The sequence below is a fragment of the Mus pahari genome, chromosome 2 (genome assembly GCF_900095145.1).
Source record: "Mus pahari chromosome 2, PAHARI_EIJ_v1.1, whole genome shotgun sequence".
NCBI lineage: Eukaryota > Metazoa > Chordata > Mammalia > Rodentia > Muridae > Mus > Mus pahari.
The window spans coordinates 34,728,713-34,743,481 of NC_034591.1; the positions used below are offsets into that span (position 1 = coordinate 34,728,713).

A 14,769-nucleotide genomic window follows, 5' to 3' on the forward strand; every position below is an offset into this window, starting at 1 on the left:
CTCACAACCACTTGTAATTCCTGCTCCAGAAGATCCAATGCCCTCTTCTGGTCTCTACTGAGACACACATCCATATGCACATACATACTCATGCAGAGAGAGAGAGAGAGAGAGAGAGAGAGAGACAGACAGACAGACAGACAGACAGACAGACAGACAGACAGAGACAGACAGACAGAGATAGAGAGACAGATGGAGAGAGACAGACACACAGACACACAGAGACAGAGACAGGGAATCAGATAGACAGACAGACAGATAGGTACACATACACATACAGAGACAGATTTTTTTTTAAAAATTATCATCTCTTTGTCAAGAACAAACAATAGCAAAGTTTAGCTAGTTGAATCAGATAATATTTCAATATTAATATGTAAATACAATTTTAAAAATCAAGAGATTGTTCTTGATGCTTAACATTACTTAAGTTTCAAGAGATCCCTTGACTGGCTGGCTTGTGTAAAAATAAATTTCAGCTATAACACTAGGCTTACAGAATTCTAAATTTTCTATTTTTAAAAATGATATAAAATTAAGAAACCCCACCACTCAGCTTTGTTACCAATACAGCCTACTCATTTTTTTTCTGTGAAACTCAGTTTACAAGTCTTTATCATGCCTATTCAGTTGACACTTCAATTGGCTCCATTAATTAGATGTATATTAACTGTATCCATGACCTGCTTTTCTTTTTAAAAAATATTATATTTTTCATTATTTTAAAAAAATTAAAATTCCAATACATTTTAATTGTACTCTCCCAACCACCCAAAGTCCCTCCACATCTTCTTTCTTACCCACTCAATTTTACATTCTTTCTCAAAAGTTAAACTCACTACAAGAAAACTCAAAATCAAGAAGACAAACTAAAATCACATCCAAAAAAGAAAACAACAGTAATAACAAAACCCCACCAAACTCTAACCAAATAAGAACACATGCATGCACACACATGCACACGCACACGCACACGCACACGCACACACACACGCACACACACACACACACACACACACACACACACACACAAACTGTGGAGTCTATTATAAGTTCCTCAACTACTCCTGAACATGAGACCTGTCCTGGAATGGTTGATATACTTAGTGCTACTCTATTGGAGAAAACTGGTTTTCCTTCTTCCAGCAGGTATAAGTGATAGTTCAGATGTTAACTTTTATCCTAGTGGCTAGGTTTTCATTCATTCATTCATTCATTCATTCATTCATTCATTCATTCATTCACTCATTCATTTCATTCATTCATTCATTCATTCATCCACTTTTAAAAAATATAACAAATAAAGTATAATCATATAAAACAAAACTATCACATACAGGTTGGGCAAGACAAGCAACAGAAGAAAAAGAGCCCTAGAAAAGGCACAAGAATTAGAGGAGACCCAGTCATTAGCCACTCAGGAATTTCATAAAAACTCTAAACTGGAAGTCACCGTATATGCACAAAGGACCTGGTTCAGCCCTGTGCAGGCCCCGTGCTGCCTCTGTGAGTTTATAGGAGCTTTGAACATTCTGATTTAGCAGATCTCGGTGGTTTTGGTGTCCTTCATTCACTCTGCCTCCCACCTTCTTTCTTCCTCTTCTTCTCAGAGTTCTCAGAGACCTAAGGGGCGAGATCTGATGGAGACATACCATTTAGGGCTGAATATTGCAAGGTTCCTTAAATTCTGTGTAATATCTGGCCATGGTAGGCCCGATTTTATAATAATTTAGTCATTGTGGGACATACTCTGATACATAGGCATTATTTGTTTGTTCTTAGTTCAACTACTATTTTGGTCTTCTTCTCAAAAAATATAATAAATGACATTGTGAATTTCCAAAAACATTGACTATAATTTGACTGGTTTCAAATATATTTGAACACATCACGAGGTACTGATTAAAACATAACATATAATATAGGTCCTTACTGAAGCATAAAGAGATATCATTGGTTAATATAACTCGCCCATATATGAATGTTGTCCCATGTAAATATACTAAAACAAAATATACTGAAAAATCATTCAGATAATTACATGAAAACTGTGGTTATTATAAATTATCACTCAGCCTTTCTGACATTCATGTCACTTGTCAAAACCACAAGGAGGAAAAATAGGTGTGAATAGTTAAAACACTACCACCTTTTGACTTCCAGCTGAGGACTGGGGAGATGACTCAGTGGGTGGAGAGCTTGAAGTGGAAGCATGTGGATTTGAGTAGAATGCTGAGAACCCATGCTCAAGGCTGGGCATGGCAGCACGCCTCTGTAGACCAGTGCTGGCCTGGAGGTAGAGAGAGGAAGATCCCAAAGATTCATTGGTCAACCAGTTTAGCCGCAAAATGGCAAACTTGTGTCCAGTGCTAGACTCTGTCTCAGAAATGTGTTAGAGAGAGATAGAGGAAGACACCTGGATTTTTTTTTCCCTTGGCCTTCATGTCAGCCCATCCAGATAAGCAGACCTGCACATATATGTTTACACATATTCATAACACACACACACACACAGTCACACATACACAGCCTACTTGTTTTGCAGATAATATTGGAGTTATCATCTCAATTTTGAGGAAAACCAACGTGAGTGCTAATTTTTCAGAGCTGAAGAGGTCAGGGGTGAAGAGAATACGCTGCTTTTCCAGAGGCCTCTAGTTCCGTTTCTACTATCTATGTTAAGCATTTCCCAAACATCTGTAAATACAACTCCATGTGGTCTTGTACTAATTTCTAACCTTGGTGGACACCTGTACTCACCTGTACAACTCTAGCATACATATACATACCACACACCACACACCACACACACACACACTCACACACACACACACACACACACACACACTTTAAAATAGAATGTGTTTTTAAGAGAATAATAGGTTCTTGTGTTAATTTCTAGCCTTGGTGGACACCTGTACTCACCTGTACAACTCTAGCATACACACACACACATACACACACACACACACACACACACAAACACACAAACAAAAATACAATTTAAAATAAAATGTGTCTTTAAGAGAATAATAGGTAGACAAAATTTCTAAAATATATATTTGCCTTTCTGTCCTAGTATGTAAACAGTGTTTCTACTTGTTAATCATTTATTGCTTAGTACTAAACTCAAATTTTTGTGGGATAGTTCTTAAGCTCAAGATGAAGTAAATGAGCTTACATTTTTTCTTACTTTTCATCTTCTGGAAATGAATTTACATTTCACTTCTCTGGGAATCTGAATGAGTTGAAGAACACCATCGGTTATGTAAACAGACGACATATAGCCTAGGTGCTTGGAAAACTGAGAAATAGATGTGGGTCAAAATGATGCCAGCTAAGATCGGAGTGGGTCTGCGGATTGAGCTGGAGAGCTCAGGGAAAAGTATATGGCTGTATGAGGAAGGGAGGGGCATGGTGCAAAGTGGAAAAATAATAAAGGAACAAAGAATTTGGATAGATGAGAAGGCACCTCTCTCATAAAAACTCTTAGGAATGAGCTTTGGGTTTGATTCCATGTATAGAAGGAGATCCTTTCAAACACTAGTCAAACTCTAAACCACTTACAAAATTGATTCAAACTTTCCTGCTAGTGAATATTTTTATTTTCTTCATGGCATTACTAGATACCACCACTGGAACAATCCTGTCATATTTTTCTCATTTTTTTTCTGTGCCTTTTCTTGGCATCATTTGCGATAATAACAGTGGATATTTCTTATTTTCTGCCATGAATACATATCTAAAACACCAAATTGAATACCTAATTTGTTTTCTGACAAACCCACTATAATTGATCATTGTTATCAATGGAAATATAAGTTTTGCTGGTTCAAAGAAGAATAATTCTTGGTTGAATATTTGAGAATGTATTTTTTACTGTAAATATAATTTAAACTGATCTTTTAAGGGTTTTGTTTTTGTGGTGGTGATGGTGTGTGTGTGCTATATGTGCACCTGTGTGTATGTATGGTATATTTGCACCTGTATATGCAGGTGACATAGGAGAATACCAGTGATTTATTGCTCTCCACTATATTTCTTTCACACAGTGTCTCACTGAGCCTGGAGTGAGACTGGCATTTTGCAAGCCCTAGTGATCATCCTGTTTTTCCATGAAACATTACTAGGATTACAAGTCCCTGTGCAGCTATGCCCAACTGCTTATATGGTTGCTGGGATTTGATCTCAGGTCCATATGATTGCAGAGTCAGCAGCCTTCCACACTAAGTCATCTCTCCAGTTTCTAAACTGATGATAACACAGAGAAAAATTTCCTTAGCAAGACTCAATAAACAGAAAGCGTCTCATTTTTTTTTTGTACTTTTTGAAAATGACAGATTTTCATGCTCACAATGGAAATACAAAGCACTCAAATTCACCCACTGCAGAAAATGCTCAAGACCTCCCAGGCATAACAAATAACAGCACCAAAGAGAAGAACCCAGCTTCTTTCTGCATCGAGAATCCGAATTGCATCATGTCTGGAGGCATTGGTGCATAATTGTTCAGTTTCCAATGCACTGAAGTGTATGAGGACCATGTAAAAATAGGAACATTTATTCTCTTGAATTATAAATTCTTGGGTGCATGAACATTTTCTCATTCAGTCTTCCGAATCTATATCAGTCCCTAAAATCACCACCATGATACAACTATTAACCTTTGTACTTTATCCTCTTAAAGGTCAAAACCTCTTAAGACTTAGCACCATAAAATGATGTTTTATAATAATTAAATCATTTTTGTTGCCCCAGGTAAGATGTGTACATTTAAAAATTCACCATCACTTCTAGACATTTGATCCAATCCTTGAAGTTGACGAAGACTCATTGTAAAACACTTTTGTACTTGGTTGCTTCTAAAAGCCAAGGTCTTCATGCAAATCGAACACAGAAAGCACAGATACAAAACACCAAGTCTCTCTCAGTTCATTTTTACAAATCTGGAGACTAAAACCCAAGCCAGTACCAGATTTAATGAAAGGATTTATTAAGCACTTTGTACAACTTTCAGTACACAGTAGGTGCTAATGAAGTATCTGTGCAAAGGTGGGTGGTTCCAAAATCACAAACTGTGGAAGTATTAAAATATCTTCCTAGATTTTATGCCTCATGGATTGGAATAGAAATTGAAACAGGTTTGGCTCCCTGTAAAAGAAATCCATGAATTATTTATAATCGAGGGCAGACCATAAAAAGGAATAACAGGGCACAAATATCCATAATTTGGTCATTTGCAATGGAAGCAGAGCATCGGATCTGTCTGATTAAAATTAAAAGTGCTGTTATGAACTTAGCACATGAATAAAGCAAAAGCCTAGTGAGTGTTTTAATGTGCTATATATAGATATTAGCCAGTGTTGATATCAATAAGCTGGGATCAGCTTGGGCCTTCAGCTGCTTAGGTAGGGACCTAGTTAGTTAAAATATTGCACAAGAGAAGTGGCTCTCAGTGGACCTCTGCCAGTTGTGGGAAGTTCTGTTGGACAGGAATAACCATGACATTAATGTCCTGGAAACATCCGTGACCCAGATAGATCAACTATAGATTTTTCCAAGCTGGAGGAATTTTATTATACAGTGAGAGAGCTAAGAGGCCCATAGAATTGATCATAGCTTATAGCTGACCAGCAGACCAGCTCCTAATACTTCGTTTGACCCTTCCATCTTTTTACACTGGATGATTAAATAATCACAACGTTTCCCAAGACACAGAGGCCACTGTATGGGAGCAAGGGGAAAACAATACCTCTTACTTTAGAAGATGGACCTGCCTTGACAATTACTGCTGAAGAGATCAAATCGAGAGAATGAAGCCCAGCTGTTAGGGGAACAGAGAAAATGGGCAACTCAACAGATTAAAAGAGGCAGTAACAATTGGCCGGATGTGTGTGCACCTGTCCGTAAGTCAGTATATGAAACTATGATAATTACCAGGCTGCATGAATACCATATAAACAGGACTTGCAAGGTAATTCTACAGCACACTCTATCAATTATCTCCTTAGTAAATATAGGTTTAAACATTGGCATGGGAGCTGTAGAAGGTTTGAGGGCAGGAACATAAATATCCCTAGGTGGCACAGGAACTAGTAATGGTGATACCGGAAGATAGATCTTTAAGAGAGAATGAAAGAGCCTGAATGAAAAGACTTTATGTAGCCTACAACAACCCACTATGTTAACATCTTCCCTTTGGAGAATGTGACTAAACTTAAATAGTACAGAAAAAGAGTCGGATATAGGTAAAACTGCCCACCTGGTGTGAGCTGTGTAACCCACTTTGAAAATCTGAGCACTGTCCTTCTGAAAAAAAAAAAAAAATACACCCAACCCCTGGTGGATTCTCCTTTCTGCTGTAGCAGGATCTCACATGAAAGCAAAGATGGGTTTTAGCATCCCAGGGCTCTTTCTTGTTTCTTTCAGAGCCTCTGTGGGAAAGGAAAGCAAGCAAATAAGGTGAAGCTGAGTTCCAAAGGCCTGGGAGGGCTGGTGCGCTCTCTCTCTCTCTCTCTCTCTCTCTCTCTCTCTCTCTCTCTCTCTCTCAGCTGTGCTCCTTCTGTCCCCTGTAGTTTCTAACCTTCAACAACGATTTTCTTAGCATAAACAGCAGCAGCAGTAGAAACTCCAGCCGCAGCCACCATTTATGAACATCCAGTTCCTTGGTATTGCACGAATGACTGTTTAGCTTGGCTGAATAAAGGGTACATGACAGCAACCCTTGCCTTTACTAACTTATGCAGGTTACAGGCTCTACATTTACAAATTATAAATATTAATAATATCTACTTTTGATAGTCAAATGAGTCAGTACCAGGAACATGTTTAGGATATTCTTGGGCATACTGTAAATTAAAAATGATTATTTCATGTATTTTCCAAGGCATATTTTTTAAAACTATTTCTCTCCAATTTGCAGATAAACATATTGGAACTAAAAAAAAATTAACTAGTTAGAGACAGAATAAGGACTTCAACCTTCAAGTGTTTTGCTGTTTAGATACTCCACCATGGTGGTTCTCCCTCAGCTTCAGCTAAATCACATAACATTGTTTGATTAGTTTTCTGTTGAACACATCAGGGGTTTTTCACATGTCTTTTTCGCTTGCCCATCCTGTTGCTATTCTATCTGAACAGCTCTATTAACTTTGTCAAGCCAATGAAATTAAGACTACCCTGCAGAGCCCGCCTGTTCAGTTGCCACTCGTTTTCCCTCACCTCCCTTCTCCCACCTTCACAGAGTTAACTGCTTGTCTGTGTTGCTTTAACACTTATCTCACCTGTCTCCCTCACAGCACTTAGCACATTGTCTCAGACTCTGTCGATGTCTTCAGAGTGAGATGATGAGGTTCCTTTGCAGCATAAAGTAAAGTTTATTTAAAATGTTAGACTCTGCCAGGGCCTCACAGGAATGCTCTTGCTTGAATCTTCTCAACAGTTCCAGAACTCATAAGCTATTGCAATTTCATTTCTATTGAGAAGTCAGAAAGGCAAAGTCACTTGACAAAGAGTCCATCTAAAATAGGGGCATAGTGAATGATTATCACATTAAAATTATGTTTCAATAAACAAATATTTAGCAAAAGGGGTAGGAAATTCGTTTTCAGGGGAAAAACAGTATTAAATTCAACATTTTTTTTTTTGATGAAAGACAAAAGAACAAATTCTGCTTCGTTTATTTAATTGTTCTTTCCCCTTTCCCTCAGTCTATAAAAAGAAGCAACTGATTAGCTTTGCCTACTTCAAGCTCAGTTCTCAATCCAACTTTCACATTTTTTGGTATTATTCTCTTTTACCTGTGGCATAACAGATACCTTTCTTACACATCCTATGGTCAACAGCGGGTACCCACATACCGCTAAATGCTTCAGTACCTTACTGGCTATCAAGACCTCATAAAACTTGTCTTGAATTACAATATCGGTGTTACTACTTGTGTCAAGAATGTATTGTTTTCCACACTCATAGGATGATGTGTCCTGAGGCATCCAAAGGAGGTGGGAACTGGCTGTAAAAGTCAGGTGTGAACCTTCAACTGATCTGTGGCTTTCTGGCGGTCTGTTTGTACAGCCAATTCTAGGAAAACATTCTCCTGGCCTTCATCTCTGAGCCTTAGAGGATCTGGTGCTTTATCCATTTCCTGGCTTGGTGAGAGGAAGCTGCCTTTAAAAGCCTTTTAAGTCAAAAAGTAGCAGCTAATGGGCAACATCCTATTGACAAAAGGAGATGATGCAAAAGCTCCTTTCCTTGTTTAAAAACAAGGCCTTGTTTATGTAACTTGTTTTAGAGTTAAAGGCTTTTGGTTTAATTATTTATTTTTGGAATATTGCATCATAAGGCAAAAGTTTTGTTAATCTGGTTTACTCCAAATCTCCCTATCTCCCTATGTTGCTTTTTTTTTTTTTCAAAGAATATTCTTAATTTACTTCACTATTTTGATTTATGGCAAAACTAAGCTGGTTCCTTAATTTTAAGTACTGTAAGGGCTTTGGAGTCACACCTCAGCTTTGAGCAACTCTATCATTTTTATATGAGATAAACAAAGGGTTTGAAGGTCTAGGGAGTAATAGAATCAATGGCATGTCCATAATTGAGAAGGACAATAAACATTTTCATTAATGAACAGATAATAGAACTTGTAATTTCCATTCAAAATATTCATAAAAGTCTATTATCAAGTACAAAAGTAACATATTTGTTTTTTATGGAAAAACAAACTCATAAGATTTGAAAATTATAAATAACTCAGACTCACTGACTTACTTTGATTTTAGTGTTGTTAGCCGGTGTTTGAAAGCATGAGCTATTAGCTATTATTTTTTTTTTTTAGTATGGAATTGATACAAGGTAAAATTTTGTGTGTAAACAAGTTATAGTCGATGCTATACATGGAATAAGATAGAATAAAACCCCCAATTTGTCTAATGGCGACTATAGCAAAGTGAAGAGTTTGGGTTCAATGTACCACTTCCCAGCAGGATCACTGAAGCAGCCCAGGTCAGTAGTTAAATGACTTATGGGAAAGGTACATGTCTCCATAAGTATACATATATGTCGTTGTGCTCGCAATGGAAATAACTGTTGGAGTTCAAACCAACTTCAAGCTATAGGACACTCAGCAATTGCATTTTCACCTCCAATAAGGAACAGTAGAAATCTTACAGGGGCAGAATATTTGAATAATAAAAATGCAACTCATTTCACACATTGTTTCCCTTTCTGGTTGGCACCAGGGAAGACCTCCCCCTGCCCTCCGCCCACCTGCCACTAATGCTAATCACTAAGATGCACAGGGACAAGTTTTGTCATTTGACTGCACTTTACTGAGACATTTTTCTGGTCATTTGAGAGAACTCTGATGATTGCAGAAAAGACTCATCTCCAAGTCTCTTGCAGGAATTGAGTTCTGTCCTGTGGGAGTAAACAATCAGGACACAGTGGGGTGGGGAGAGGCTTCATCTTTATGTTCCCCTGTGACTTTACACAAACTGTGACCAACATGGGAGCTGTTCCCAAAACACAGTGTCAGCGATACATCTAAGCTTGAGTGACAGGCTCCTGACACTTTCCTTAGTAAGTAGCAAACATTTTCCCAGAGTTGACGAAGTATGACATATAAAAGATTCCAAGGCAAACCAGGAGGTAAGGCATTAGAGAGAAAGTGGAAACACTTAATTTGTGCTCATTAATTCTGATGCTGCTCTAGGAGTATTTATGATTTTAGCACCCACGACTCACTGCTCCTCCATATCTGTTGATCCTTTCCCAGGTGTCTAAGCTCAATGAGAGATCATTCTGTCATGTTTTCCACAGTACTCACAACACGAAGCCCAGAGCCTAGGACAGATTTACTAGGTAAATGAGGAGACTATTCAGATAAGTATCCATAGAAATGTGGCTATCTTCAATTGTTAACAATGACAGATGAGTTAATTCTATAGAGAATGATGGTGTTGAAATTCAATTAGCTCTTATGTAAAGAAGATAGTCAATTAACTTTCCTGTTTACCATTAATGTTTTTCAATTAAAATCCATTTTGTTATTTAATTCAAGCCAACGTAGAAAAACAGACAAGCAACTCACCTCCATCTGCCTCAGTTAATATCTGCATGGGATTCCACAGCCACGAACATAAAAATCTACTGTGTACAAAGTGAACCAGATGGCAGAGCAGAGGCATATTCACTGAGAAACATTACCACTCTGATGGAAAAACCATGTGAAGACTGTAGTGTAATTAGTCCAAGAAGAACCCATTATTTATTGACGAGGAGTCTCTCTCCATGGGAAGTTGGACTCCCCAGTGAGAATGTATTTTTATGGATTGAGGATTAGTAACCTTTTCAAGTTGAATTAATTACCAACTGTTTTTATTGACTATGGAAAGGGTTGCCAAAATAGCTAGTGTGTTTTTGTCATAAAGACACTGGGGAAGACTTTTACTTTTTTTATGATTACTATGATTATTTACTGGCTTAAAAACTTGACTGGTAGCCGAGGCTGTGACTGATCCACTGATTGAGCCTTTCCCTGAAAATCCCAAGTTGTACAAGAGAGACAGTCACTGTTAGAGTTAGCTGATCCCCTCCTCAGTACAAACTGAGTTGTAGTCCAAGTAGCTAGGTGGAGTCGGGCAAGATCATTGGTCTTCCTCTCTTGTCCTATCCAAAACCCCCTTGATCTATACCTGTTCACTTATCTAAATAATGGACGGATGGACTGGTCAAACCCAAGTTCGCTGGCCTCAAGATCATTGCTGAGATTTCTGATTGATATTCGAACCTTTAAGCAAAGTTCTCCATGAAAATAATCAATGTCATATGTCTCTCCTGCAAATTTTGAGATGGAAACATGTTAGCAGACCATGCTTTGGTAACATTGTTTTTATTGTGTTTTTGGTAATGGTTTTAGTACCAACAAGGAGCCTTTATTGCTAGATCTACCTCACTGCTGTGTATTAAATTTTGTCCCAGATCAAATCAGCTTTGGTGAAGAAATGAGGTTAGACTGCTCACTAATAATGGCTTGAGCAAAAACTTAATAGTTGCATAGACATTGAAATTTTCAGTTATTTGTTTTTCTATTTATATTAAAATTCTGTTTATATAAGTACTATACCAATGAGAAATCCTGTTTTACTAGGTTCTTAACCTTATTTTTCATATACAAAAGCAAAACCAACAAACAAAATCCCTCCGGAAGCAAACAAAACTATGGAAATCCAATAGAACTAATAGCAACTTTCTCTGCCTTTGTAATACTGAGCCTACAAGTCATTCTTAAAAGTAATAGATTTAGAACTCAAAATTTCTACTGTACATGAAAAATGCAATAATTATATTAAAATTCCAAACCATTAGACATGTATCCATTTGTAAATACTACTGGCGTATAATAATAAATAAAAGGATGGATTTGAAAAGCTTAATAATGCTTTTAAATATTAAGTCAGTTTTTTGCTGTCATTCATATATTTCCAGTTTCACAATATAGTAGCTACAAAAATAAAAATTATTATAAAGCAAATTTGTCTAGTTTGTTCTTGTATGCTAAATTAAAGAAAATTATATGCCAAATATGTAAAATTTATTCCACAAAAATTAACAGGCTACACAGATAAATTTTGGCAAATGCAACTTTATATTGAAGTTCACACATCTGTATCTTAAAGAATGAGACTCAAAGAATCTAATGTATTTCTAAAATACCAGAAATCATATTATAAGCTTTCACAAGTTAAAACTGAAATAATTTAAAAGATCAGTACACTGAATATGCAGAAAGTATAAAGAAGACTGTGCCTTCCATACAATAAATGCTTCACAAATTATGCCAGATGTCATACTAAGGCTGTGGGCTCCCCTGACAGCTGACTTACAATATAAACACGTATCAACTGTCTGTTTCTTAGACCCCACTAGAATGGGCAGCACAACTCAGAAGAAAATCTCATTATCCTAATGGTGTGCACCTTAATTTCCAAACCATGTGAGGGAAGAGGGGAAAGTATTCAATGCTCTTCCATGCACTTCCTGATGAACAGCCAGGACAGGTTACTGATTCATTGCCTCTTGACTACTTGCTCCACTGCTAAAGAAGATGAAGGATACTAGATAACCCTTTAAGGCAACACGTGTTTATTCTGCATTTTTAGAACTGCTCATCTCTGGTCAGTTGATTGCATTCATGTTGCCTCCCAGAGAGATATCTAGCATTTGTAAAATAGAAACAAACTGGAAACTTTTTCTTTTTCTTTCTTTTTTTTTTTTTTTTTTACTGAATCAACAAAAAACACATAATACAGTTCAATGCTAGCAATTTCACTGGTAGGGAAGGAAAGTGGTATTTAGAAATAGCAATATAATTATACAAAAAAGGTAAACTCTAATTGGAACCAATATACTGCTTTGGAATGCTCCCCCAAACTTACAAGGCGTGTTTAAAGTGGTGTACCCCAATAATTCATGGCACATCTTTTAAGAATTACAGTACTGTTAAGTCCCCCAGTAGTGTAGTCTTTGCAAAACAAAAATAGTATGAAATGTTTTAAAGTCTTCAAACTTCTAAAATTAGCTTTTATCAACACATTTACCTCATGTCAACTTAATTTATTAAAATGTCCAATGCTAATTGTTTTTTTAAGTTTTTTTTTTCATATGTAATGATATACACAGCATTTAGCACTGATACTTAGCACCTGCTACTTTCGTTATCTAGTGTTCACCCACAGAAAGAAACTTAGGGCAGTGGTTCGGTCCTTTCTTAATTACAAACCTTCACCAGCAATCAGCAGGATCACTCGGAGATTTAAAATAGGTGAACTATCGCAAAGACTGCAGAATGTTGCCCAAATCCTTGTCACTGCTGATCCCATCCTTGATTTTCTTCTCCAGACATGGCTACAGGCCACAATTGCTTAGCAGAGAGGGTTAGTGTTTCACAAGGCTAAAGATTTACAGATGCTCCCTCATATAACACAGTAAGGTTCCCTTGGTAACCTGGATTTTCTGCAGTAAAGAAGGGTTGTGCTGAAACAGCGCCTCAGCTCCCTGTTGGAGAAAATGCAGACAAAGGGATTGATTCCTGCTTGGGCGAAACTCATCCAGACAGCGGCTGTTAGAAATCCCCCTGGTACTACAGGCCCTCTTGCAAAAACTCTCCAATAGCAGGCCACCAGGTAGGGACCCCACAAGGTTAGGAAGAGGAAAGTCATTATGTAGAACATTCTGCTGATTCTTTTCTCCATTTTGAACTCATCCAAGACCAATAGCCGCCTTCTGCCTGTGGTATTCGCATTTTGCCGGATGCCCAGCAAGGTGGGTGGTGTGGGACCCCTTCCAAATCCTGCTAGCCAATTGGCAGCTGCCTGGCCGCTAGCTCCAGGGCCATGAAAGGTCCAGTTCTGACTCACTGCTGCTACAAACTGGACTGGCTTCATTTTCCTTCGATCGTGGACAAAAAATATCAGCTTGAGGTAGACAAGCTGTGTGGCTAGGAGGATGAGAGCGAGGAGCAGCATAAATCCTAGGGAATCGTTAGCCCTGAAGGAGCGGTGTTGGAAGGTGCACTGATCCTCCTCCCTAATGAAGGAGTAGGTGCCTACATCTAAAACTGGGGGGAATGCCATGGCCACCGACAGAGTCCACACCATGCAGATCACAGCCAAACACGTCCAAAAGGTCAGCCTCTTTGTATAGAAGCGGTGATGGGCGATGGCTAAGTATCTGGTGACGCTGATGCAGAAGAGCATGAAGGCAGTGTGGAAACAGGACAAAACCCCCAGGAAGGCAATCACTTTGCAAGTCAGAGTCCCGTAAGTCCAGGTGGAGCCATTTTTGACAGAGTTGAATACAAATGGAAAACAAATTGCAGATCTGAGGATGTCTGAGCAGCACAGATCCAGCAGGAAGTAGTAAGGAGCTCTATGCAAGGTCTTATCTTTCACTAGCAAAATGGAGATCAGAAGGTTGCCCACCACGCTGACTCCTATTATGAAACCCAAGGAAGTCAGTTTCAGAAAGGCTGTTAGAGGCGAGAGATTTTGCAAAATGTTGTCGGCTGCATGGCTATAGTTCGCCATAGATGGATGGAGGATAAGGAAACAGCCTTAGTCAAGTCTCATGATCTAGATATAAGAACAAGGAAGAGATAGATCCATACATTTTACTGAAAATGTAATCCACAAAGAGATCAGATCCGATCTGTGGCCATGCCTCCTCTTGCCTTCCGTTTGATTTGCCATCAGAATATCTGAAGAAGAAGAAGAAGGAGGAGGAGAAAAAGAAGAGAAAAAGAGAGAGAACTATCAGTTCTTCAGTTGGTAAGTTATGATGTCAGCGCTACCCCCAAAGCTGTTCCTTTATGAGGAAGCGAGTAAAGTTTCAATGTTAAACAGTACTGTTTTGCTTCAGCTGCAATTGGAGATGTCAGATTACTTACTGACTGTTTTAGTATTCTAAGCTAGGTGAACTTTAACAATGCCCTTATTCTAGATACCATAGCATTAGATTTGGACATCTTCAGGAGGGAAGGGAATAAATTGTTCCACAGTTGTAAAATACGCCAGCCCCAAGAATTAATCACTAGCTTTGCAATGGAATCTGCAAGATTGCTGAGAGGCGGCCAGATAGCAGGCTACCCACAGTTATCTGAACTCCTTTAATACCATCAGTATTTTAAAGGAAGCATCTCAGCTCATATGCATGCAGAGATCCTCTGCAAATGTATGGCTTTTAAGTCAAGTGCCACTATTCATGCTGCATAAGA

The 14,769-nt window shown here is 38.2% G+C and overlaps 1 protein-coding gene across 1 annotated transcript; it reads right to left on the bottom strand.

The window, feature by feature from the left end:
• Positions 1 to 11,492: 11,492 nt before the first annotated feature.
• Positions 11,493 to 14,250, bottom strand: Gpr85 (G protein-coupled receptor 85). Its single transcript, XM_021190446.2, has one exon. The coding sequence runs from the start codon at positions 14,081 to 14,083 to the stop codon at positions 12,971 to 12,973; it is 1,113 nt and encodes a 370-aa protein (XP_021046105.1). The 5' UTR covers positions 14,084 to 14,250; the 3' UTR covers positions 11,493 to 12,970.
• Between the last annotated feature and the right edge of the window lie 519 nt (positions 14,251 to 14,769).